Raw genomic sequence first — 26,522 nt, forward strand, 5'->3', positions numbered from 1 at the left:
AGAGTGCTCCAATCAGGAGGCTCTAATAAGTTTCATCCAACAAGTGAAACAAAGAGCACCCCAAAGCACAAGGACAGATTTCCAACTGAAACGTACAGGAAACCATTCTGGTAATGGTGTTCAGAAGTCAAGGTGGCAAAATAACAAATCAGCTTTTCCTTCCCAGATATCCGAAGCCAATTCACTTCTTCTAGAAGGCATTTTTGTCTAGTACATTTTGCAACACAGTAAGGGGTTGGCAAGTCGCCTTAAATATGATATAGGTTCGGTCTCCCGGGGAGGGAAAGACCTTTCTCACTATCATCACTGAACAAGCAACTAAATAACTAAGGTAATCAAAAGTCTTCCTGCACAGGCATGTAGTTGCCTTCTCCCACCACTGCTGACTGTCAGACCACATTCCTGACTACAGAGAAAGGTAAGAGGGAGGTGAAAGAGATCTGGAGGGGAGGGGCTGGTTATCAGTAGAGTTAAATGACATGTATCTCTTTAATAAAAATCACATTCAAATTCCCTCTAAGAAATGATTCACGAGATCAAAATTTCTTCATCAGCTTGAACGGCATCCTTGTGTGTAGACAGGTATGGGAGTCTGTGTTGCTGGCAGTCACAAAAACCCTGTCACCTTTCTTGACTGATACCCGTGTCTGAGGTGAACATTGACATTTCCACTGTGAGGCAGTAACCTGGGGGGGACTGTGGTAGAAAATACAAACAAACAAACAAACAAACAAAGCTCCATGGTGAGTGTATTTGATGATGTAACTCCAAACCAGGTTGGGTTTTCTTCTGGGAGACAAAGGAAGGATTCAATTTCCATCAAGGGAGAATGTCCCCCACCCTTGAAATTATCTTCCTAGAGTCACCACTGAGCTGAAGAATAGGCCTGACAGTTACAGCCACAGAAAAGAGGGCCTCCTGTCTCCTGCCATCCATCAGGAAGGATCTAAATCCTTACCACCCGAAGATGGTCCACAGACCAGCAATAGCTGGGAATTTGTCACAAATGCAGCCTATCAGGCCCGACTTCTCCTGCTAACCCCTAGTGACTTCCGGGTGCTTCCTACGTGCATTGATATTTAAGAAGCATTTCTTCTAACTCTCTGTTCTAACCGGGGTGCGGATTATTTTCTCGAAAATATTCGTGATGCTTCCACGGAAATACAGCCTATCCCACAGGCGGCCATTTATGCTAACCTTAACCGGAAGCGCCAAGAGAGGCACTCCTAAAGATAGTGTTTATTGGCCATTTAATCCTTTGAAGTTCTCAAGCAGCGTGCATGGTATGAAGACCTTCTTAGGTGTTTCCTTCTAAATTAGCCGATGCTGCTTGTGTTCACCTGGTCTAATCGTTCCCCGAGTGAACAAAAACCTGATTTTACAAACCAGTGGAGCAGAGTCTCTCTTTGGTTAGAAGAATGAGGCTCAGATAGTGTGTTTTATTTCTTCATTAGCGTGCCGTCACAGTGAGCGATCACTAAATGCAGGGCTGCATGAGAATGCTGGAGTTAAAGATAGCATAATGAACAAAGAAGGTGCCTGATTATCATGGCTGTCAGCACAAGGGAATTGGCTTTGTCACCTGGCTTAACCAACTGGTAAGAACTGATTAAAGGCTGGAGTCGGTTTGAAAGGATCCCTGATGTTTATGTTCCTTTCTCTCCCCCACATCTTGTCAAAAGAATCCGATAAAGCTGGGTGGGGGGGGGGGCGGCGAGGCAAGGGGGAAGGGCTTCATTCTGTGGGTTATTTGAACAGGAGGTTCTTTGAGAAACTCCCACTGTCTTCTCTATTGAAATGCCTACTAAGTGCCGTCCAGGACTTTCTGCGATGGCAAAAATACTCCACAGAGGAGCTGTCCAGTATGGTCACCACTGGCCCCATGCGGCTAGGGAGCCCTTGAAATATGGCACAGCATAAATTGGAAACTGAATTTTAAATTTAAAGAGTCATATGTGCCTAGTGGCTACAGTATGGGACAGTGCAGGAAGGGAAAAATCTAACGTGAGCTGTAAAGTAGAAGAGACTATAATTCTGCTGCTTAATTTACTAGTAAACCTATTAGCAAAATATGGTCACCCCCCCTCCAATTATCCTTGTCTCCAAGGAGGTCTTCAGAGTCTTATGTAGTTAATGTTTATTAAATTAAAAAAAAAAAACACTTAAAAATAAACTCTGTAGAGAAGTGGGCTCAACTTTGTGTTTACAATGCAATTACAGGGGCAGCTTTTGAAAATGCTGATGCCTGAATCTTATCCCCAGAGATTCTGGAGTCTAGTGCAGCCACTGGGCAATTCAATTGCACGGTCAAGTGAAAAAAGCACCATAGAGAGGCAGTCAGACGCGCTGGCAGTGTGGTGTGGACGTGGTTTGGGGGAGGAAGTGACCAGCTGGGGACCCAAGAAGGGACCAAACATTTGTTAGATCCCTACCATGTGCCAGACCTTTACAAATATTTTCTTGTTTAATTCTCAAAACAACCCGACAGGCAGATCATGAGAATCCCAGCTGACCGATGGGTAAGTGGCGTCGAGGGGTTGAACAACCTCAGAACTTTGTGGTGTTAACAGCACCGTGCTTCCTCCTAGCTCGAGTCAGAGGGACGCAATAAACTTAGAATAACACAAAGAGCTTGAGTCAGTAAAGTGTAGGCGGAGTACTAAGAGGATGGACCGGAGGGAAAAAGATCACATATTGCGTCGGTATTTTCATGGATCTTTTATCAGTGACACAAAAAGCTGCCAGTGTTCCTTTGTTCACGTTATTGAAAGCAATCGCCGACAAATGCAAAAGTTACTTTAGCTCTGAAACTTTTTGATGCCCCCCAATTGCTAAAACCCGTATTTTCTTTTTCTCATTTGGATCCTCAAGATACAGCCAACAATTTATGCCTACGCAAACATAAAATTCCAAGGGCTCGGCTACCACACTTACACACACGGCAAAGCATTCCAGTAACCCAGGCAGGTGGTGACCTCTGGGGTCTCCCTAAGCTGCTCCCATGTAGCAAGCTGCAGTAGTTACGTGATGGGCCCATGGTCCTAGAATGCTGGTGACAGATCGGAATCATGAGACTGAAAATGCCTGGAGGCAAGAGCCAGACCATCTTGCCATCAAAGATGAATTTTATGAGGTTCTTAACACAGTCGGGCTGCAGGCTGGGGAAGGCTCTATCTGTATGGAAAGATAGACTGCATGAAGGCAGCCATCACACGGTCTGGCCCCAATACTGCCCTTTGAGTGTACTGGTGCCCTAAAACCCCACACCCAGGGAACTGTTGGCAGCCGGTGTGGTCAGAGGAGGAGTGTTTACCTAATCCCACAGAGTGGAACACGGGATGAGGATACTCAGGTTGGAAAAGAAAAAGCCTGGGACTTGAGTTTATCAAACATCATGGCCATCTAGAGAAAGTACTTAGTCTAGGGAAGGAACACAAAAAGAAAACGAGGAAGTCTTTGCCCATTTACACTTACACCCGAGGCTGGCCCTCGTATTCTCCTTCCCTCAGGAGGGAGTTTGAGTTCGACCCCGGGGGGGAGTGGACAAGAGAGCCTGCCTGTGATAAGAAAAATGTCAGTCTTCTGGTTGTGCACCAAGCTGGGGTGGGGTCCTGGGCTCCTTCTTAACATCTCTGAGCTGGCAATTACGTCGTGCATAAACTGAAAATAATGCCTATTTTATAGATTTGGTTTACTATGAGCCCTGTGATGAGGTGTATTGAAAGTGTCTGATACATTACCTGGGTATCATAAAATGATTCTTCTTGTTTTGTTTTGTTTTGTTTTGTTTTGTTTTTTAAGTTTATTTATTTACTTTGAGAGAGAGAAGAGAGGGCAAGCTGGGGAGGGGCAGAGAGAGGTGGGAAAGAGAGACAGAACCCCAAGGAGGCTCCACACTGCCAGCGCAGAGCTCAGTGCAGGGCTTGAACTCACAGAACCATAAGATCATAACCAGAGCTGAAATCCAGAGTCAGATGCTTAACCGACTGAACCACCCAGGCACCCCGTTCTTCTTATTATTTTTTTTTTGAGAGACAGAGAGATAGAGAGAGGAAGCTCACGTGTGTGAGCAGGGGAGGGGCAGAGGGAGAAGGAGAGATAGAATCTCAAGCAGGCTCCACGTTCAGCCCAGAGCCCGACACTGGATCATGACCTAAGCCGAAAGCAAGTCAGACGTTCCACTGACTGAGCCACTCAGGCGCCTCTGTGAAATGGTTCTTACTGCTGTCGTCGTTTATAAAAGAAACTCTGGAGGGTCCGGTAATCTCAGTCCAAATTTAGGATGGATCTGGAATCTCTTCCCACTCCTTTTAAGGCTGATACTTGACTTAACCAGACAATGGCCTCACAGCCAGAAAATACTTCTATCTGGAGGGATGTTGGCTCCAGGCCAGCCAAGATGGAATTTGTAATAGTGAACAAAACAGTAACAGCCATAAACACAGTAAAAGCTAAAATATACTGAGTAGCGTCACTTTTTGCATTTCTATGCTAACATGGCCCACAGGACGGTGCTAAATACCAACAACGATGACGGAGGTACTATTTTTAACTCCATTCTACAGATGAGGAACCGGAGACGAAACTTAGGAGACTAAACTGTCAACCTGCTCTTAACTGTGGGGAGGGAGGGATGTTGGAAACAAAGACAGAACATGTGCGAACCCTGCGTGCCTGGCTCTGTCCCTCGACACACTGACTCACGCGATGGAAGCACCATGAGTGGAACGCCTGCCCGCCCCGCCCCCCCCCCCCCCCCCGGCTGCCTATTCTGGTCAAGGTCACAGCCACGGCAGGGTCTGTGGCAGCCCACAGTGCTGGTGGAAGCAATGGCAACACTAGCAGCTCGGTCCACAGAAAGTGGGAGAACAGACTCCTCTGTTCCTCTGCATACCAAGGGGCCAACCCCATCCATTCATTAGCCCGGCATGTATTGAGTGCCTATCATTAAACAGGCGTTTATTAGGACCCGGGCCTAAATGTTATGAACACAAAACTATGAGGAAAGAGGGAAGAAGGGTAATGACAACGCAAGCCATGACCTCAGTGCCCAAACTGAAACCACAGCCCACACGTGATCCCGTCCCCGGAACCCTGCCCAGGGCCTGTCTCCCCCGCAGCTGTCAGGCTTCCCCAAGACTCCGGAAGGAGACGGTAGAGCCATGTATAAATTCCAATCTCAGCTCTAATCGCACTGCCGGACAACCCCTGAGAGCTCCATCACTGCTCCAGAAAGTGGCCTGTGGTCAGCTGTGCGTTTTGAAGGCGACCCGGACAGCGAGACGGATCCTTCCTTTTCATAAGCATTCCTCCTGCTTTGAGTAACAAAAGATTTCACAGTCCATCTAACCTGCCCCCTGCCTGGTCATCTTGGGAGAAGACCCAGCCAGGCGGGAACGGCAGCCGTTGGCATCGAAGAAACGAGACAGAAGCACGCAACTTACGGGTGCAGGGCATAGAGGCCGCGTCGTTGTCGGCTCTGAAAAAGCCTCGGTCACAGGTGCACGATGTGGCTCCTTCCCAGACAGAGTAGCTGTGGGGCGGGCACTTGGCACAGGTGGCATCCGTGGAGAGGGCCTTGTAATAGCCAATTTTGCAGGCTACGGGAAAGAAGGAAACACACACCAATATAAGCCACCACTAACAGAGCAGAGCGAAACGTCACCTCCTTGACCCAGCAGGAGGGGGACGTTTCTGTGAATCGCTAGTGATCACCTGGCTGGAGACGCAGGTAAAGCAACGAAAAACATTAATCGGTTACAGTCATTCTTCAAAGGTCATTACATTCCCGGCCAGGTGGCAAGGAGCCCGACGGGAGACATTTTCTTAAAACCAGCGGTATCCGTCAAATTGCAGGTATGTTTCCCGAGGGCTTCTTGCGTGCAGGTACGCTGCTTACATGCAGGATGGCATCCAATCCCGATGAACAGCTTGCACACACGTACTGTTATCAGCCCTCCCTTGGAAATTTGGGATGCTGGCTTTGAAAAGTCCATTCTTGGTGGCAGAGCACGCGTCAGGTAAAGGTCAGGGACCAGCTTGGACGCAAGTGTTCTCTCCCCCAAACCTACGCTCTTGGCTACATGCTACGGAATCTGAGAGCGTGGTCTTGAACCAACAGTCGGAAGCGTATCCAAACGCTCACAGAAAAATTATCGGTGATGATTTCCTAATTACCGGTACAGAGGGCACCAAAGCAAAAGGCCAACAAAGGCAACGAGGCATAAAAGAAAAGAGTTGGTAAGACATGGGTCACGATTTCAAGGGAAAGTAATATAAAGTACCGACAGTAGATTCTGGACTATAACACACTAAGATTTTTTTTTTTTTTTTAAGATCAGCCGATATTTTATGTTCATTTTCAGATTAATAAAACCCTCTTGTTTTTCCCTCTCTCTATTTTTTCAACACCCCCCTGCCTCCCTATGCTCACACACCCTAAGTGGCTGCTGCAGAGAACATGGGCCATATAGTTCTTTATGCACCTGACATGCTTTCCATGACTTCATCTTCGCAAACATCACACTGACACCGATGGCAGCTTTTCCTAATGTGGAAAATCTCAATAATTCTGGGAAACCTCACAATAAAAAATAATTAATAGGGCCTTGCTCCCCCCTGCCTCTGCTTCTCCCCTCTGCCCTTCACCATCACCTCCCAAATCTGTCTCCACTTGGAATAGAAATTGACCAACACCATCAGTAGTAAACCCACAGCGACAAAGCCATGAAAAATAAAGTTGTTTCGGGCAACCAGAGGTTTAAAAAAAAAAAGGTGACAGATACCCACCACCTTTCCAGTACGATTCACTTTCAATGTTGTCCATTTATCTCGTCCTTAAGATGTTCCTAAACTATCAAAAATACCAGCTGGGAGAAGAGCCCGTTAGGCATTTGCCATCAGCCTGGCCACGAAAGGAGACCGACCACGCCAGAAACCCAGCGGGTTTCACTCGAATGAGGAGACAAAAAAAAAGAGATCCGCAAAACTGCGTGATTCTCTGAGGAGATATGGCCACGTTCCCTTGTCTCATTACTCATCCCTCAAGCATCTGTACGGCTCCCAGTTGGAGTCTATTCCTCCCCTTTGAACAGCCTGTTGGTATTTTCTTAATCATGCTCTGGTAATGGCAAGCGGAAAGGGAGTTTAGCAGAAGCTCCAGAAAGGCACACGGTTATTTCACTATTATTAACTGAAGTTGTTTATGGAATTTCCTTTAACGAGCCAAAACTTTATGATGTGTGGAGCACCGACAATAAAAAGCACTAGGAGATCAATCTCTCCCTTATTTGCTTTCGTCTCTCACTGGACCGGAGAATCTTAGAAAAACAGGTTGCTCCGATGACTGAGATTTATGTGTCTCAAGTCTATACCCATCACATAATTAGGGATGGTTCAACATGCAAGGTGCTTTTTGGTCATGCTTAAGATGGCCCTAGGGTTTCGACTAAAATCAGAAACACCAGCTTGGGGAGAAAGATGCACTGAGGGTCAAGCTTGTCCTTCCCACATCAAACGCAGCGAGTCCCGGAACTCAGAAACAAATCCACTGGGTCCTGGGGGTTACTGAGTCACAGCCAACAAAGGCAAGTTGTGGAAACGTGGTGCCAGGCTTGGTAGAGCTAGGACTGAGGAGAAGGCATAAATTGCTTTATTTTTCCGCATCTGGAGAGTGGATTGAAATCTTCCGTGTTCCTGGCGCGCCTGGGTGGCTCCGTCAGTTAAGGGTGGGACTTGGGCTCGGGTCGTGATCTCCTGGTTTCGTGAGTTCGAGCCCTGCATCAGGTTCTGTGCTGACAGCTTCAGAGCCTGGAGCCTGTTTCTGATTCTCTGTCTCCCACTCTCTCTGCCCCTCCCCTGGTTGTTTTCTCTCTCTCTCTGTCTCTCTCTCTCTTTCTCCCTCTCTCTCTCCCAAAACTAAATAAACATTTAAAAAAAAAATTTTTTTTTAATTCTCCATGTTCTTGATGATCCTTATGCACCTCCACTTCATCAGGCAGCAACACCTAAAAACTCACAATGGGAGTGGAAGAGTGACAAGAAAAATTGGCCTGTGATTTATTCACCGCAACACGAAAACAGAGCACGTCGAGAAAGTTGTAAGGAAGAGAAAAACAGACTATTGCTATTTCGTCAACTTCTATTCTGATCAGACTACTTCCAGTTAAAAAATTAAATTCAGAGTTCACAGAAGTCAAATGAGAGGATGTCTTGAATTTCCTAAAGTTCAAAAATTAGTTGTATATTTATGGTAATTTCAGGGAAAAATGAGATCGCAAGTTTATAGTTTGTCTACGTTTCCTTGAAGCTGGTAGGAATGTGTTGGCAAGAGTTAGGTGTATGTGAATTCATTTGTGGAATACGGAGTTTTATACCCATTTGGAAAATTGAGGGCTGTTGTGTTTTAAACGCACTGACTATTTTTACTCTCTTTTCCTCTTGCTTTTACAAGCGCAAGGGAAAATACCACATTGTCATTGTGCTATTCTCGGCCACCCTTGCCGCCCTTAACACATTCCTTTGTCTTCAACTACATTAAGACCATGTTATTAATATTTCAGCATTCTTAGAAAGGCTCTCTCAAAATACAGGAGCGGTTTTTCATGCACGCGGCCATTGTGCTGCCTACGTTCAAAATGACCTAGTAAGTTGATGGTTAGGTACGTTTCTTTGCTCTTGTGGTTCACAGTCGTCTAGCATTTGGTGCATGAATGTGGAAGTAGATCCCGTATTTATTCACCACCTATTTGCATTTTAAAAATGTCACTGCATCTTTCATTCCAAACAAAATCCCCACGAAAGGTGTATGTGGTCTAACAAGCATTGACATGTGTTGTGATTTTCCTTCATTCTCCCAGAGGTGAGAACTATTCCACTGTGTTTTTTTTATGGCCGGGGCTCGGGAAGCAAGTTAGGAATGAGTCAAATTGTACACTCTACACCCAAGAGCGTGTGTAATTCCTCCTGCCCCCTCGCTGGAGTACAGTTAGGAAGGAGCGCCTTATTTGGCCTTTCAGATACGTCATTGTGGGAGGATGAGTTCACGTGTGCAGTGAAAACTCTGAATTCACTTCCTTTAGTTTTGCTGTAATGAGCTCTTTCTGCTGACTCTAAACAAAAGGAGAAGACAAGTGAGGACAAGAAGAGAAAGCAAAACTCTCTTCTTTTCTTTCATTGGCTCACCCAGTGCCATAACAGGTTGCATTTTAAGGATAGTCTTCTACAGAAGTTTCCCTGTGGAATACTTACACATCATAATTTCCGGTGAAACACAAAACCAAAATGTTCTTAAGATGATGTAGTACCTTCAGGATTTCTCGGTGCACAGATGATTGCCACGAGGTGCAATGCCAAATTCAAGGAGCTAGTTAAACCCACTCTTTAACAACATTGTATATAGATGGGGTGGTCGTTTTCCCCCTTCCCAGAGAAATAAAGACTGTCTTTACAGTTCATTTTGAAACCATTCTGGTTGTAAGAATATCTAACGATAACAGCACCTGTGATGATACATCAAGCACTTAAGGTGTTCATAGGCATCGTTTCATTTCATCTTCACAAGGATCCCTTGAGCTTGAGACTTTATCACTATCCGCGTTTTGCAAGTGAAGAAACTGAGGGTTGCAAGTAACTTGCCTGAGGTCACACAATTAAGTGGAAGTCAGTATCTAACCCCGGCTCGTGTGCTGATGAAAGTCGTTATGCAGTTACACAGGGTGAACACTGACCGTCAGCAAAAATCCGACACCGATGAAACAGACTACAGAAGAACTGAGGATGGTCCCAGCTTCCACTTGTGCCCCCAGCCCATCGTGGGGTTGTTTTCACAACCAGTGCTATGCTCTGCAACCTGCGAAGCAGTTTCTAAAGGCTCTCAGAGCTGCACTGGCCGGTACGACGGCTTTAGGCCATAGGCAGCTACTGATCTGGTCCAGAGCAGGCTCTAAGCCTTAAATACACGCTGGATTCCAAAGGCTTAGGGCCGCAAAAGCAAAGTCTCTCATGAATAGTTTTTATATTGATTACATATTGAAGCAATAATGCAGGGGGGTATAGCAAGTCAGAAAAATGTACCATTAAAATTAATTTCGCATGGTGGATCTCACCTTTTTTTTTTTTTTCATGTGGCTACTAAACTTGAAATTATCTGAGAGGCTTGCAATCTGTTTCTGTTGGACAGTGCTACTCTCAAAGTCCCTCATAGTAAGGCGCCTGTGGCTGCACGCATGCGCACAGGGACTCTCGTAAAGGCTGAGCGCAGAAAGTGCTGGGGCACGCGTCACAGTCACCCCAGCACCTTTACGAGGCTTAGCCTAAGCCCACCTCAGAGAATCAGAGAATCGGGTCAGTTTCTATTTAAGCGCTGCTCTCAGGCACCTAGCTAATTTGAAAAACCTAATTTTGGCTCAAGTACTCAGAAATAGGCACAAAAGGGTTAAAAATTACCTTCCTAGGTAACAAATTTGCATTTTAATACAGAGTGTCCTGAAGGTCAAGGCTGAACTTTTAGCAGTGGCTCTCTGGGGGAAATTTGAACCTTGGCTTTTTGTTTTGTTTTGTTTTGTCTTGTTTTGTTTTAAGTTTATTCATTTTTGGGAGAGAGACAGAGACGGAGAGAGAGAGAGAGGGAGAGTGAGAGAGAGAGAGAGGGAGAAAGGGGATCCCCAGTGGGTTCTGCACTGAGAGCCCAAGGCAGAGGCGAACTCACCAAGGGCTGGAACTTAACTAACAGCGAGATCACGACCCGAGCCAACCCACTGAGCCACCAAGGCGCCCAGGAAACGAACCTTATGTGCAAACTAGTCTCCAGGGAACAGATGGCGCTGGGGAGAGCCCATGGGTCCCTCCAGCCTCTTCGTGTAGGCATGCTATTCTGCACACACTTCCAAATAGGTTCTATGGGGACACTGCCCTCGGAGTACTGACTGGCTCCACAGTAGATCTGGTAGGTTTAGGAAATCTACCTGAGAAGTATCAGAGTCACTTTTAAAGGGCATTATCAAACTCAGTTCTCTGATTAACCGTTTACTTGCTAGACTATTATATGAATGATGTAAGAAAAATTGATGGGAAAGGAAAACAATCTGTCAAATAAGGTTTCCGCTTTGCGGTGTTTATAACAACGCAAGCCCCAGCCATCTTCGGGAAAGCCCTGAGCATGAACTGTTTTCCCACTGCATAGATGGGAAAACTGAGGCAAACAAAGTTAAGGATTTGTCCCAAGCAAGGTTGATTTTCTAACCTAGGCGGTGTGGACTGAATTACTGCGCTCATGGGGGAGGACGGCGAGAGAAATGGGGCTCTGTTTGGGGGCCCATCTGATCAGATTTCACTCCCGAAGAGGAAAACACGGCTCAACACTGGTTTTACTGATACGCACTGAGAGTAACTGAACATTTGAGTTTTTTGAAGGAAACTTGAAAATCAACTGGTCCAGGGATTGGCAAACATTTCTGTAAAGAGCCAAACAGCACAGAATTTAGGTTTTGCAGGCCAAGGGGAAGATTAAGAATATTAAGAAGATGGGGCGCCTGGGTGGCTTGGTCGGTTAAGCGTCCGACTTCGGCTCAGGTCATGATCTCACCGTCCGTGAGTTCAAGCCCCGCGTCGGGCTCTGTGCTGACGGCTCAGAGCCTGGAGCCTGTTTCCGATTCTGTGTCTCCCTCTCTCTGACCCTCCCCTGTTCATGCTCTGTCTCTCCCTGTCTCAAAAATAAATTTAAAAAGTTAAAAAAAAAAAAAGAATATTAAGAAGGTATTTCTATTGCAAGATAAAATTCTAACACATTTTCTTTATTTTTTTATTAATGGGATTCAAAATAAAATAGTAATAATTAAGTCATTTTTAAAAAAATACAGATTTACTGTTGGTAAGGATGAAATTCTTTTTTTTTTTAAGGTTTCTTTTTAAGAGAGCGACAGAGGGTGAGCAGGCTGGAGGCAGAGAGAGAAGAAGACAGAGAATCAGAAGCAGGCTCCAGGCTCTGAGCTGTCCGTATAGAGCCCGATGCGGGGCTCGAACTCATGAACTCTAAGATCGTGACCTGAGCCAAAGTGGGATGCGTAACGGCCTGAGCCACCCAGGAGTCCCAAGAATGAAATTCTTATCTGGAAAGATAACATTTCACTTACTTAGGTATCAAAGACAGTGTCCCCTATTATGGAATTGATTGCAAATGTCATCTGTAAAAAACATTTTTGGCTCTCAGACCATACAAAAACAGGTGGTAGGCCTGAGGGCACTGCTTTGCTGACACTTGATCTAGTCCAACATACTCATCTTCGATGGTAGTTCCTTCTAGAGCATTCCAGGACTAGGTGTGGAATCCAAGGTTCTGTGGTCTCTGTTACCCTACAGGGCCTCCGTTAGTTCTGAATGGTGAAGCTTAATAAAAAACCCTTTGTTACTATTGCTGCAGAAGAAGAATAAACTTTCCATCAACCACCTTCCTGGAAGACTGACCTGACTCAGTAGTAGTATTAACTAAATCCACTTTTAAAATGATTCCCTTGATAAAAAAAAAAAAAAAAAAAAAAAAGAGGTTAGAGTGGGAGAGAGCCAAAGCATAAGAGACTCTTAAAAACTGAGAACAAACTGAGGGTTGATGGGGGGTGGGAGGGAGAGGAGGGTGGGGGAAGGGTATTGAGGAGGGCACCTTTTGGGATGAGCACTGGGTGTTGTATGGAAACCAATTTGACAATAAATTTCATATATTGAAAAAAAAATAAAAAAATAAAAATAAAATGATTCCCTTGGTTAAATGACGTTTAACCTGATTTGGGGGACAGTATCTCTTAGATGCTATACATTTTTGCAATTAGACATTCTGATTGACTTTCACTTTCTATTGTTTTCAGGTTTTATTTCCTGGGAATCCTGAGCTCAAATTGTTTTCCTCTACACAATAAAAGAATGACACTCGCCTTTGCTCTTTGTGCCGCTAAAATCATAGCACAAATAAAACTAAAGTAGGACAAATTTGGCAAGGATGCCTAGCTTCTATTCCCGGGAGCGGTCACTCTCAGACTTTAACATCCACCAGAATGATTTGCAGGTCTCGTATAAAGATTAATTGCTGGACTCCAGTCCAAGTTTTGGATTGTTTGATGGGGCCCGAGAATTTGCATTTCCTACAAATTTCCAGGTTGATGACACTGTGGTCCGGGCACCACACTTTGAAAACCACTGCCCAGGGGCGCCTGGGTGGCTCAGTCGGTTAAGCGTCCAACTTCGGCTCAGGTCACCATCTCACAGTTCGTGAGTTCGAGCCCCGCGTCGGGCTCTGTGCTGACAGCTCGGAGCCTGGAGCCTGCTTCACATTCTGTGTCTCCCTCTCTCTCTGCCCCTTCCCTGCTCATGCTGTGTCTCTCTCTGTCTCAAAAATAAATAAACATTAAAAAAAAATTAAAAAAGGAAAAAAAGAAAACCACTGCCCAACAGTAAACAAACAGACCCATCTCTCAGTAACAATGTCAAAGGACAGTTCATCTCAAATTAGGTAAAACCATCTCATCCTTTTTCTAGGACCCAAACTCTACAGGGAATGACAACTGGGCCTCATTATTATCGGGGGGGGGGAGAGTAATCGGGTTTGGGGGGTGGGAGAGAACGTGCCAGAAATGTGACATTTTTTGAAACTGAAAGAATGAAAGACTTCCATAGGAAATCGAAATTATTCTTCAAACCAGTATAATTGCACTGTGTAATAAACCCCAACATTATAGAACAGATCCTGTTGTAGAATGTTTTCATAAAAAATGGATTAATCCGACACGCCTGGATGGCTCAGTCAGTAGAGCATGGGACTCTTGATCTCAGGGTGGTGAGTGCCAGCCCCACGCTGGGTATAGCGATTACTTAAATTTTTTTTTAAATCTTTAAAAAAAAATGGATTAATCCAAAAATCTAAAGGACACTTACTAAACTAGCACTGTCTCCAATAAGTAATTGTCCCCTAATACCTGTACTATGAATTGCCCCTTTCTTTTGACATTGTGCTTCAAAACTATTAAATGGCATGTTTAATTCCTGTTTATTTGATTTCAGAACACTCTTCTGTTATCTGGATACTACATTCAGGATGGCAAAACCAAGTGATGTGTTTTGTTTTTTAAGTGATTAAATAATGGAACAATTATATAGAGATTTTTTTAATATACACTGGAGAAAACACTTTCTGAAAGACAGCGGTTCTCGTTCTGAAAGGCCAGATGGGAATCAAGTTTGTCCCATCCATGCCGAGGTACAAGCCTGTACTGAGCACCTGAATAATACATAAAAGCTGTACGAATCGTAAAGGCTCTGACCTGATTTTAGTGACTTTGGGTCCTCACTACCCCCAGGGTATTATGTTGAAATGGCTTTAGGGGAGGTGGTGAAAACAGAAAGTTTCAGATAAAAGGAAAATATTTCATTTTGGTTATCTCAATCAAGTTTATAAAGGAATAGACTGGACATCCGTTTCAGGAACTTAAGATATTTAGGGCAGAGATGCTTCATAATCATCAACAAAAAGATTGTTAAGTAAAAGTAAAGAATGACCAAAGCAAAAAGTAGTACAGAAACAAATCACTGGTTACTTTTTTCTCTAACATTTCTACTCATTGTCTGACTTCTTTTCAGACCCCAAAAGAGTCTGCAGCAGGGGCAGCAGGGGACAGAATGAGAAAGGCCAGCACTTCGGTCTAGAGTCCTCTAGACCCGTATTTGCTTCTTAGTCCTGCCATCTATTTGATATGTGAACTAGAACAGACTAAGTCCTCGGACTTCGACTTTCTCCTGCGCGGGGCTGATGTCATGATGAAATGAGACAACGGATAGGGGTGAAGTTTGGTGTCTGGCCTGTATTAGCTACTCATTAAAAGGGTGATTTGTTAGGGCTGCAGTGTTATGTGGCTGGCCTGCAACTGAGGAGAGTGTGGATGACCCACGTATTTTACATAGTCCTGGACACAATTTCTAAATCATCGCAAGATAACTTACTCGTAATTGTTTCATTTCCCCTGCTAACGTGATATAGAAAACTTTAGAGTGAGTTCCAGTTCATAGCATCTGCAGCTCATTTAGTGACTGCAGGTATCAGGTAAAAATTTCTTTTGTATTAAAAATATGTAAACATATTTTTAGAATGAAATAGATTACTGGTGGGGGGTGGGGGGTGGGGGTGGGGGAGGGGATTCAAGGTTTCTTCTTTCCACCGATAGTTTATGATCCAGACCTTCTCTTCTAGCTAGCCACAATCCTGTCCCATTCTCTCCATTCCATCTCCTTCTATTGTTTCCACTCTGACTTGGGAGCTAGCTTTCATAAAAACAGATGGAGGGAAAAAACAATGAACGAAAAATCTATGCTGAAAATTGAGTTGCTCTTTCAAGAAGAGAATGCAGTATAATCTCATAAATAGGTGGGTAATTCTAAAATGTCAGATGTAGACGGGTTTCACGTAAGATGCAGTAAATCCTCTGGAAGGAAGTTCACATAAAGCTTGCTCAATTTAAATTAACTCCATAAAAAATTATTGAACACAAACAAGAAGAATGCAGTGGAGAAATAACTTATTATTTCCCCTGCTTGCCTGGGGAACAGACAATCTAATTATGGAAGGAGCTATTTCTCTTTTGGTGAATTTGGAGGGAGTCCACTTGAACAACAGAAGGTCCGAAGTAGACACAGTTCAATTAAACATGGAATTAATTAGCAGACTCCGCACGTTGACAAGACCTCATTGCATTGTCAGAAACTCTACACAACCCTCCTCCTTATTGTGTAAAGTTAGTGATGGGAATGAAGATTTCTGGCTGTCATCTCTGTACCTGCAACTTTCGGCTGGTACGCCTGGGGCTCTCCCTCGTGGGGGAATTTTTAAAGGCTCCAACAAAGGCAATCAGGCTTCCAAATACAGATGTAAGTTACTTGACTGATAGATAAAGTGAAGGGCGGCTTTGGGACTTTTGAAAAAGACATAATCTATTCTGTTTGTTCTAAAAAACCCCGAGGTTGCTACCAGGTTTGATTACAGTGCCGTTAGAAACTTTTATTTATTGAATCAGGACAATTCTAAGATAGAGTTACTATGAATTTGTAATGGATCACGATAGAGCACTGTTAGAAACAAATTACATCGGCTTGATAAGGGATGACAATGTCAAAGCAGAAAGCAGCACAGCAAATTACTATTTGTGATTATTACTGGAATTGCAATAATTTCTTTTTTTAATGTTTATTTATTTTTGAGACAGAAACAGAGCATGAGTGGGGGAGGGGCAGAGAGAGGGGCAGAGAGAGAGAGACACACACAGAATCCGAAGCAGGTTCCAGGCTCCAGGCTCAGCACAAAGCCCAACGCGGGGCTTGAACCCACCAACCATGAGATCATGACCTGAGCTGAAGTCGGATGCTTAACCAACTGAGCTACCCAGGCACCCCGAATAATTTCTTTTTTAATGTGTAGTTTGTTAGATAAAAGATTCCCTACACTTACTCTAAGCCTTGTTCTTCTTCTTCCGCATATGGCACTGAAAATTTTCTATGTGAAAAAAAAAGTAAGGGATTTTAACATTGACTTGAAAAACAATTAATTCAGGGAAGCAATCTAATCCCTAAACTCTCCAAATTCCGTATTTTTTCCCTTTATCTCATACCTAAATTTCACATATCCACGACCATGACTTTCGTAAGTAAACTTCGAGATTGAAGAAATGTTAATTTGATATTTGTTTTCGATTTATCTATTCTATTTGAAGACATAATGTTCACGTATATGGAGCAGAACTTAATTGAATGACTTAAAAATATTTTAAGATTATGACAAAATGTAAGCTTATCGGCTTTTCTAATATGTTAAAATCTGTATGAAGAAAGGAAACAGATGGTTACTAAAAACACAAATGACCACCCTATAAAGAAAGACGATCAAGAACAAACAATACTTTAAGATGAGCTAAAGGCAAAAAGCGTTTAATCGTGTTTTTAAAAACACCTAATCTCTGCCTTGAATTTGAACATAAATTACTGAAAATTGAAGGGAATACTTTGGAAAGATTTCGATTAAGTCCTGCCATATAAACTATCAATCCTCACCGTGGATAGTACATCACTCAGAGTGATGTACTATCCATATCTAAAGCCATTAACATGGAACTTGATTACCCGTGACATTTCAGAGAGGGCCAGGTTTTTTGATGAGTTGCTATTGTCTCTTTCACCCTTTGATATTTGGGTCCATAAAGACTGGTGGTGGCTCATTACATATCCACTGATTACAGATACCAGGTCAAGGCACTGAATAAAGGAAGCAGCTGCCTTATCTTCCACACCTAACACTACCGCATCTGAATTTAATACTGAGTCTGTGTGATTAGCATCAGCATGTAGAAAGCTACCCCACTAGGAGGCATGTGCATTTATTTGTTCACTTGGCCACTCATGTTTTAGCAAACATTTATTAAACCTTTACAGAGTAACAGTAACTGTAATAACGATAGTGAATATTTATGGAACACGTACTAGGCTCTAAAAGGTGACAGAAGGGGCACCTGGGTGGCTCCGTCAGTCAAGCGTCTGACTTCGGCTCAGGTCATGATCTCGCGGTCTGTGAGTTCGAGCCCGCGTCGGGCTCTCAGAGCCTGGAGCCTGCTTCAGATTCTGTGCCTCCCTATTTCTCTGCCTCTCCCCCACTCGTGCTGTTTTTCTCTCATTCTCTCTCTCTCAAAAATAAAGAAAAAGTAAAAAAAAAAAATACTAAAGCACAAATAAAAGAAAATAAGATGTATTTCATAAAAAATAAAAGTTGAGAGAAATGTGAAGCTGTTGCCTTCAGGAACAGAACAGACCACTGCTCACCCTCACATCTTTTTTTTTTTTTTAACATTTATTTATTTTCAAGAGACAGAGAGAGACAGAATGTGCATGGGGGAGGGGCAGAGAGAGGGGGAGACACAGAACTGGAAACAGGCTCCAGGCTCTGAGCTGCCAGCACAGAGCCCGACGCGGGGCTCGAACCCACCGACCGTGAGATCACGACCTGAGCCAACGTCGTTCGCTCAACCGACTGAGCCGCCCAGGCGCCCCTGCTCACCCTCACATCTTAAGGAATGTTCTCTAGCAGAAGTGCCTGCAGACTACTATGGGGTCCTTCCCTATGCACCTAACCCGGGCCATCTGCTTGTGGAAGGAATGGAGTAGAAAAATGGCATCTGAAAGAGTAAGCGACCCCTGTGTGGAATACTCCGAAAGAGTTTAAGCCAGGAAGCTACCCCAGAAAGGACAGTGACTGCCAACCGCAGCGGGTGCTCCCGGCATCCAGTAAGCTGACTGCGACAAGGACTCTCTTTTTAGGGAGCTCACAGCCCGACTGGAGACAGAAGTGGTTTCCTCATTAACTCCACGTACATCCTATACGTGCTCATTTGCTGCATTTAAAAGTCAAGGTGGTAAAGAAGACTGGGAAAGAATGAAATATGGTCTGAAGGCAGGGCCAGATCAAGAGAAACACGTGTTAAATAATTATTTGATTAACTCCAGCAGCGTTGCTCGTCATTGTCACCGCAACGACTTTACAGCCCGGGTTGTCACAAATCATGATTTACGCCGCGGGGATAACAGCACAGTAATAACTGCTTGGCGCCCCTTCTTCCTTTTTGTTATGTTGATGGGGCCTGAGGATCTCAAAAACAGCAACACAAAAAATAGCTTTAAAAGACTGACTTCCCCCATGTCAGTTATTAGCAACGCATTCACGATGCTCTGCTGAGGGTTTTGATCGTGAGTTCCTGTGCTGTTTGCCTTTTGAACATGATTGGGAATTTTTGAAAGAGAATTTTCAAATTCTGAGTACTCCTAATAAAAAGAGAGTGATTCATGTCTAACGGATACGATCAGGTTAAACGTCTGCTTTTGGCACTGCAGGTAGTGGATTAATGATTTCTCAGAACTATCGGCCAACATTTAATATTCTATGTGTTTGACCATTCCGACACTGCTTATGTCTGAGGAGAACAAAATAAAAATTCCCAAGGAGCTCCCAGAAGAGTGCTAGTCTAGACCAAGTGAAATTTATGGGGAATCTGCACCGTCTGTTTTTGGTGCAGTATAGTAGCAATCTAAGAGATGAGAGCAAGAACCGGAGAACCAGACATGAGATAACAGTGATGCGTTTGCTACTATACAAAATAGTGTATAACCCACGCATTCTCTCCCACTGACTCAGTTACACTCATGCAGGCGGGGAGCATTTGATCATCTATTCAATGCCTTCTGAAGACATCCGGTCGACAGACCCGCGTCCTGAGAAATCAGTTTCAATTGCTAGCAGGAATGTGCAGGGTGACATGGAGAGCCCACGTGCACCTGCCTGGACAAGGATGGCCTGGTACCTTGTTGGGGGCTTACAGGTGAGCTTCCTAAAGAACCACATGAACAAGATGGGGTCAGGGGACCTGGGCATTCACGGATCTGGACTCCACAGATCCACAGCACTAGGACACCTACATCCGTGCCTTCATTCGATCTCCTGTGGTAAAGCACAAAGGGCTGATCTCTAGATCCTCAGGATGGCAGGGCAGGTCGGGCTGGTCCCACCCCCCAGGGGCTCTGGGAGGTGCTCCCGGGGAAAGTGCTTTGGCAGCCTCAGCCTTCTCTGTCATCAGTCTGGATCCGTGGGAAAGAGCAAGATGCCAAAAGTGCTTGCAGGTGAATTCTTCGTCCCTTTCAAGTGCATCTGACTTCCACTGATGATTTAACAAGTGTGTTTATCTTTTGCTGGGAAGGATTATCAGTTTGGTCGGTAAATCTTTCCCAGTTATAAATTATAAATCACAAAGAGGGATGTCAGGGGAAATACCAAGTCATAATCTGCTCGTGCGTCTGTGTCTCCTCCCAGATATCAAACGTGAGCAACCGTGATGAAAATTGATATTAATACAATTAATACAAACAAAAATGAGACCATGATGCTGACATGTTCCCACAGGGTTGGGTCATGAAGGAAGAAAAAGTAGAACTTCCCCTCCTTTGTAAAATACAGATGGGAGGAAAGTGAATGGTGACCCATTTGAAGAAATATGGAGGACAAATCACGCTGATTATCAAACACGAAAGAACCACGTCTGTCACTAACATAAACTAAACTCATCTCAGATGTACAAAAACCTTTACTCATCCAAAACAAACTTCTAAACCAACCTTCAAACATGACTACGTACAGCATAGGAAATTGAAAACTTTTTCTAGGATTCGATTTACAAGGCCTCCATCTAGGTATACGAAAATGGTTTAATCTCTTTGCTAATAACTCTTCCTTCCTATATAGCACAAAACAATGAAAAATCATTAGCAAGTCCTTCCAAGCAGCCATCAAAAGTAGATCACTTTTGTGTCTAGAAAGCTGTGACCAAGAGAGGACCTGCATTTTACGTATTAGGATATGAAACACGTTTTTCCTAGCCCTGAGGCTGAATCATCCTGAAGGAGGCTTGGATTCGAAGGGAGGTGAAAAAAAAAAAAAGAAAAAGAAAAAGAAAGAAAGAATGATGAAGTCATAAATACTTCCCCAGCCTGGCGGGGGAGGGGGGGGAAGGAGGAAGGCATTAAAAAGAATTGGCAGGTGAATGATCATTTGCATGAACAAAATGAAGCTCTTTTTCCTCAAGGCTCTGTCAAGGTTACACATGGTATGTCAAAAACACAACCAAGAATCCACTCCACGCTTACCTAGAAGTGCAGGAAGTGAATGCAGACAGCACACCTGCCAGGAGGCCAGGCTCTGGAGACAGCAGACCCGGATCCCGGTCCCAACATTTACCAGCTTAAGATCTCCGGGCCTCGGTTTCTTAACATTTATTTATTTTTAACACTTATTCATTTTTGGGAGCGAGAGAGACAGAGCATGAGCGGGGGAGGGGCAGAGAGAGAGAGGGAGCCACAGAATCCGAAACGGGCTCCAGGCTCTGAGCTGTCAGCCCAGGACCCGACGCGGGGCTCGAACTCACGAACCGCGAGATCATGACCTGAGCCGAAGTCGGACGCTCAACTGACTGAGCCACCCAGGCACCCCCGGGCCTTGGTTTCTTGTAAGGACACCAGACTTCTCCCTTCTGGGACTGGTGCAGGCTCATCCATGGAACTCCGGATCTAAGCTCTGCCACTTACCAGCTACAGAACCAGGAGCAAGGGTCTGATTTACTGCCTCACACAAACAACCTTTTTTTTTCCTCCAATAAATTCATAACATTGAACTTTATTTTTCATTAATTTTTTGTTTTGTTTTGTTTTGTTTTGTTTTGCTTCATTTTAGAGAGAGAGAGAGCACAGAGGAGATCGGCACAGGGGGAGAGAGAGAGAGAGAAAATCCCAAGCAGGCCCGAAGCCCAGCGTGGAGCCCAACACGGGGCTCGATCTCACGCCCCTGGAGATCACGACCTGAGCCAAAGTCAAGAATCGCATGCTCGATCGACTGAGCCACCCGGGCGCCCCCTAACTCTCAACTCTTTAGCGAACTTTCTCTTTACCTGTCTTGGCAGAGATTTCTGAGGGTCTCTTGTGTTCTTTTCGCCACTTATTAAAGTCAAAGAAAAGAGAATGGAGGAAAGAAATGTCTTTTCTTTCTGGTGTCAGGGTTCACTCAGTCTCCATATATTGTCAATCACTTACACGCTCCTGGCTCAGGAGGAGGACTGAGAAGGTCTGTGCTTTCAGCTGCGGACATTCGAGTGGCAGGGTGTCACTTAACAGGAGAACGACACGTGTGATGTGGAAGCATGAGGTGGGGAGGGGCTGAGAACAGGTGTTGAGGAACCGCCCTTCATAGGGGACCAGTGAGTTGGGCGCTGAGCTAAACGGGCGTCAACGCATGTGAAACTTTACATGGAGAAGCATTCAAGGAAAAAGAAAACGTTGCGGTGGCCCTGTGCTGAGTGGGTATTAGAGGGATGGAAAGACTAGCACCGTCTCTGGGCAACGCTTCAAGAGCGCTGAGACCAAGTTCCGAGTCCAGGGGGGTCCGCACTATAAGACGTAAACTCAGCGCACAGTTTCAAGGTTGTTCTCAACACGGCAACGTGGTTTGCTGCAAACGTTCAAAAGATCGTTTGACTGCTGGTGGAACAGGGACCAGAGGGAGGCTACTGGGGCCCGAGAGACGTGATGGTCACCTAGGGGAGGGGGAGACAGTGGAGCTGGGCTTCATAGCTGGGTTCCGAGTAAGCCACGGAGGTGCTCAGTCGCTCTCCCCACGGTCACAAGGTGTTCCTTGCAGTGGACTTAAGACACCAAACAAATGACCTAAGGAGGAACTTTGGAGTTTCCCCTTGGCTCCGTCCTTCCATATGAGTCATGTCTAGGTCCACCTGAGCAGACCGGGCCATCACTTCCACCGCTCATTACCAAGAACCTCGTGCATTTGCTAACACAACAGCCTTTAGGAGCTGGTCACCAGGCCCGGGGTTCAGGCGGCTTACGGCAGGCCACACCCCGATGGCGGCCACAGGACCGCACCCACTGACAGCCGCCAGCCTAGGGGCCAGATTCCTGAGCGTGATTCAAACCGGAAGCAAGAGTGCAGCTGACAAGACCCTGTCAACAGCAGCAGAAGTAGATGAAGTTTATGAGGTTCCCAGCTGACATTCGGTAGCTCTTGGTGTGGGCCGTGAGCTGGTGTTTTGCAAGTGAGGACCTCGCTTTCCTGTTTCCGCACAGAACTGCTGGTGACCTAATTGGGAGACTAGCTGGCTGGTTACCAGGAAGGCTGAAAAATCAAAGTAGATTTGTTCAGATCCAGTACGATTCATGCCCATTTCCCTTGATTGCCCCTACGGTCATGGAACTCAGTCCTTATTCTTCAGTGTAAAATGGTCCGTATCTTCAGCTTGTAAGAAATGAGGATGGGGTGCCTGGGTGGCTCAGTCGGTTAAGCAGCCAACTTCGGCTCAGGTCATGATCTCGCAGTGAGTTCGAGCCCCGCGTCAGGCTCTGTGCTGCCAGCTCAGAGCCTGGAGCCTGTTTCAGATTCTGTGTCTCCCTCTCTGCCCCTCCCCCGTTCGTGCTCTGTCTCTCTCTGTCTCAAAAATAAAATTTAAAAAAGTTAAAAAAAAAAAAAGAAATGAGGAAACTTCCCATGAGAATGTCTCTCTCTTACAGACCCTCTTTATACCCCCTCCTTCGGCACAACTGTAATTAAGTAATGAACTGTGTATTTAGAGGTTTACTGTCCATTTCCCCCATAGAACACATCTTCCCCTGGAGCTCAACGGCAGCCAATATGCCCATCCTGTTTACTATGAGAGCTCTGATACTGAGGACAGTAGCTTGTAATGTTAGCAGCTCGGTATATGTTTATAGAGTGAATAGATGGATGAATAAATGGCTTCTTTAGCATCTGAACTTTGACGATCACCTCTAGAAGTTTGGACCCAGAAGGTAGCCCAGTCCAACTAACTCTTGGCCGTGACTTTACAGAGATCCTTTCGGGTTCGCTTTCCTGTTTCTGTGTTTCTTGGCCATTGGGATTGAGATTTCCCCTCAAACAGCCTCGCAGCATTACAGGCTCCGTTGAAAAGTTGCCAAAAGGGGAACAAGACGATCCTAACACGAGAAGGCAAGAAGGGCTGCTGCTAATGTTTAGAGGGCAGAGGAGCAGGGGAGGCAGGATTTTAATGCTCTCTGTTTGTGAGTACCCGTCACTCAGGGAAGTAGGAAAAGCGTGGTTCAGATCACCCAACAGAAAATGAATCCAGAGAACAGATTAGTTCTGAAAAGCGAAAATATTTAGATATGAATAACTTGGGGAGGAATGATAGCAGGAAAGGCTGGAGGGGTTGGGGCTGGTGGGAGAAGAAATAAGTCATATCAAAGGCAGCCCGGAGAGCTGAGACAGATAGGATAAGAGATAAGTCCCTTTGCCTAGTTAGTCACACTCTCCCACACACAATGCTCTTGGCAAAGGTTCCTTTACTAACAAAGCAGCCACATGTTTTCAACAAATCATAGTGCAGTATAACAGCTAGGGTGCCTGTAAATGTAGTTTTACATAAATTTGTGAAGGCATCAAAGGGGTAGAAAATAACAAAACAAGATCTGTGCTTTGAGACTAGTAAATACTAAGATTATCCGGGTCCTGTGGCCACAAAGGTAACACAGATTTCCTCACTGTAACTGTAAGTAAGGCATTGTTTCTGGAAAGGGGTGTTTGGACCTTGAGTCATGGGCAGCAGAGCTGAAGTTAATCCCAGAGCACTATAAGGTGGAAAACAGCTGGTGGCTGAAAGCAAGACTGAGGGAAAGAGAGAAGAGGAGAAGAGGAAGGGACAATTGACATGGAGAAAACTCATTCCCTTTTCTGCAGTTCTCCAGGCTAATCCAAAAGAACTTCTCTCTTCTGTTCGGCTATAAACGCATCCTCCCCAGGAGACTCTGGTCCCCGAAGGTATTACCCCTGCTGGCACTCAAAGCTAGTCCTACAACTGTCCCTTAGGAAGGGAGCCTTGTCAAGTTTTATGGCTAACGGAACATTGAAAGACCTGTGCGAAGTGGGGGAACCACCAAATCAACCTCTCAAATGCAAGGCAAAGGGAACATTTTAAACTCACAGTCCGAATAAACAAAAGCAGGTTACCTCCAGCACAATCTAGAGTCCCAGTCATGCCTTTTCCACTTCTTGGAGGATTATGTTTCTTCCTCTGTCGTTTCTCAGTTTTTCTCTCTATCCTCACCTCTTTTGTTTCGTCTTCCCTTGCCTTTAATCGCCATTAATTTGACTTAATTTTTATAGATTTTTTTAAGTTTATTTATTTTGAAAGAAAGAGAGAGAGAGAGCGGGAGCGCATGGGGAAGGGGCAGAGAGAGAGAGGGAGAGAGAGAATCCTAAGCAGGTTCTGCACTGTCAGCATGCAGACCGACAGTGGGGCTCGAACCCACGACCCATGCGATCATGACCTAAGTGGACATCAAGAGTCGGACGCTCAACCGAGCAACCCAGGCACCCCAAGGCTAATTTTTCAATACTCCTTTCACATAATAACTAAAACATAATGTTCACGCTCATGGTGACAAGCCTGTTTAAAATCTTTCACGCGCCCCGTTGTATATACCGTGAAAGTCAAACAGAAGAGTACAGAAACCTAAGAGCCCCAACATCCTGCCCTAATTTGTCCCTCAAATATCCTACACGCAATCAAACCAGACTGCAGACCGTCTGATGTTACTTGAATGGTCCACGCAGTCCCACTCACTTACAAATAAGAAAATCTTAACCTCTCTTCAAAGCCTAAAACCAGCCATCGCCTCTTCTATTAAGCATTGCTGCTTTCAGGAATCAGAACTCAAGTTTAATTTTGCGTACACAGCACCTTTATGCGGATTTGCACATTTATTTCCCTTATGATCCAGCAAGCAACTGATAAACTCAGAGGATAAGACTTATCCTAGACATAGTCACATCACACACACACACACACACACACACACACACAGAGCTTAGTATCTTATCCTGAATATAACAGATGTGTTTTCAGGAAGTATGAATCGGAAACTCACTTTTCAAGTGTTTCAAGGTTTTCAGTTTCTTTTTTTTTTTTAATGTTTTAATGTTTATTATTCATTTTTGAGAGAGAGAGAGAGAGAGACAGAGCATGAGTGGGGGAGGGGCAGAGAGAGAGGGAGACACAGAATCAGAAGCAGGCTCCAGGTTCTCCAAGCTGGCAGCACAGAGCCCGACACGGGGCTCGAACCCACGAACCGTGAAATCATGACCTGAGCCGAAGTCAGACGCCCAACCGACTGAGCCACCCAGGCGCCCTTCAAGGTTTCCAATTTCAATTTCTTTCCCCCAAATCTTACATTTGAAAGTTCCTGTAAGCTCTGATTTTTTTTTTTCCTATGTGCTGGTGCCCGAACGAAGGGAAGAAAGCCAATCACCCTTGCATCCACGTTTCATAATATGACATCCTAACATTCTGAGAGTTGCACTGTCAGTATGCATTATCTGACATATTATACAATGAAAAAGGTTACTACGTATTCAATGACTCTTTAAAAATCTATTTGCATTTTACCAGCCCTAATGGTATCTGCAGGTGGTTGAAAAGTAGAGATCGTGAGAGTCTGGTCATTCCACACACAGTGAGGTGTGGCTTGGTCCCCAGTGTTAACCCAGGGACATCTTGCAATAATTCCTTCCCTATTCTCATCCCCTCAGACCGTGACCTCCTACTGTGAATGTCAATCAAGCAGCTATTGCCTAACTTCAAGCAGCCAACTTCACCTCCAACTTGCCCTTTAAACATGGGACCTCATTTAACCCTCCCCGTGTGCTCTCGACACGGCCACTGTCAGTTGTACCCACCGTGCACGCAAAGCACCTGAGAATTTCAGTGTCCAGTGCCACAGGTCAAATGCTATATATATTCATCGTGGAGGAAACATGAAGGAAGTAAAAAATTAGAATTTCAAACAGTCAAGGAAGGTGTCAGGGAGGATGAGGTCTAGCAAGAGGCTGGGATTGTCAACGTCAGAGGTGTTTGTAACCTTTG

The 26,522-nt window shown here is 44.9% G+C and overlaps 1 protein-coding gene across 12 annotated transcripts in view; it reads right to left on the reverse strand.

Moving 5' to 3' along the window:
- EPHA4 (EPH receptor A4) overlaps positions 1-26,522 on the reverse strand; it is a 149,572-nt gene that overhangs the window by 73,856 nt on the left and 49,194 nt on the right. For 9 of the 12 annotated variants that reach the window (XM_042995412.1, XM_042995414.1, XM_042995418.1 and 6 more), the window contains one exon: positions 5,445-5,600. The exons of 1 other annotated variant lie outside the window; for it this stretch is intronic. In XM_042995412.1, coding sequence (XP_042851346.1) covers positions 5,445-5,600 — 156 coding nt within the window. Of the gene's footprint in view, positions 1-5,444; positions 5,601-22,583; positions 22,742-26,522 lie in introns of those variants that run through there. 2 more of the 12 variants (XM_042995431.1, XM_042995425.1) reach the window with 2 other exon arrangements.

This window comes from Panthera tigris, chromosome C1, assembly GCF_018350195.1.
Source record: "Panthera tigris isolate Pti1 chromosome C1, P.tigris_Pti1_mat1.1, whole genome shotgun sequence".
NCBI lineage: Eukaryota > Metazoa > Chordata > Mammalia > Carnivora > Felidae > Panthera > Panthera tigris.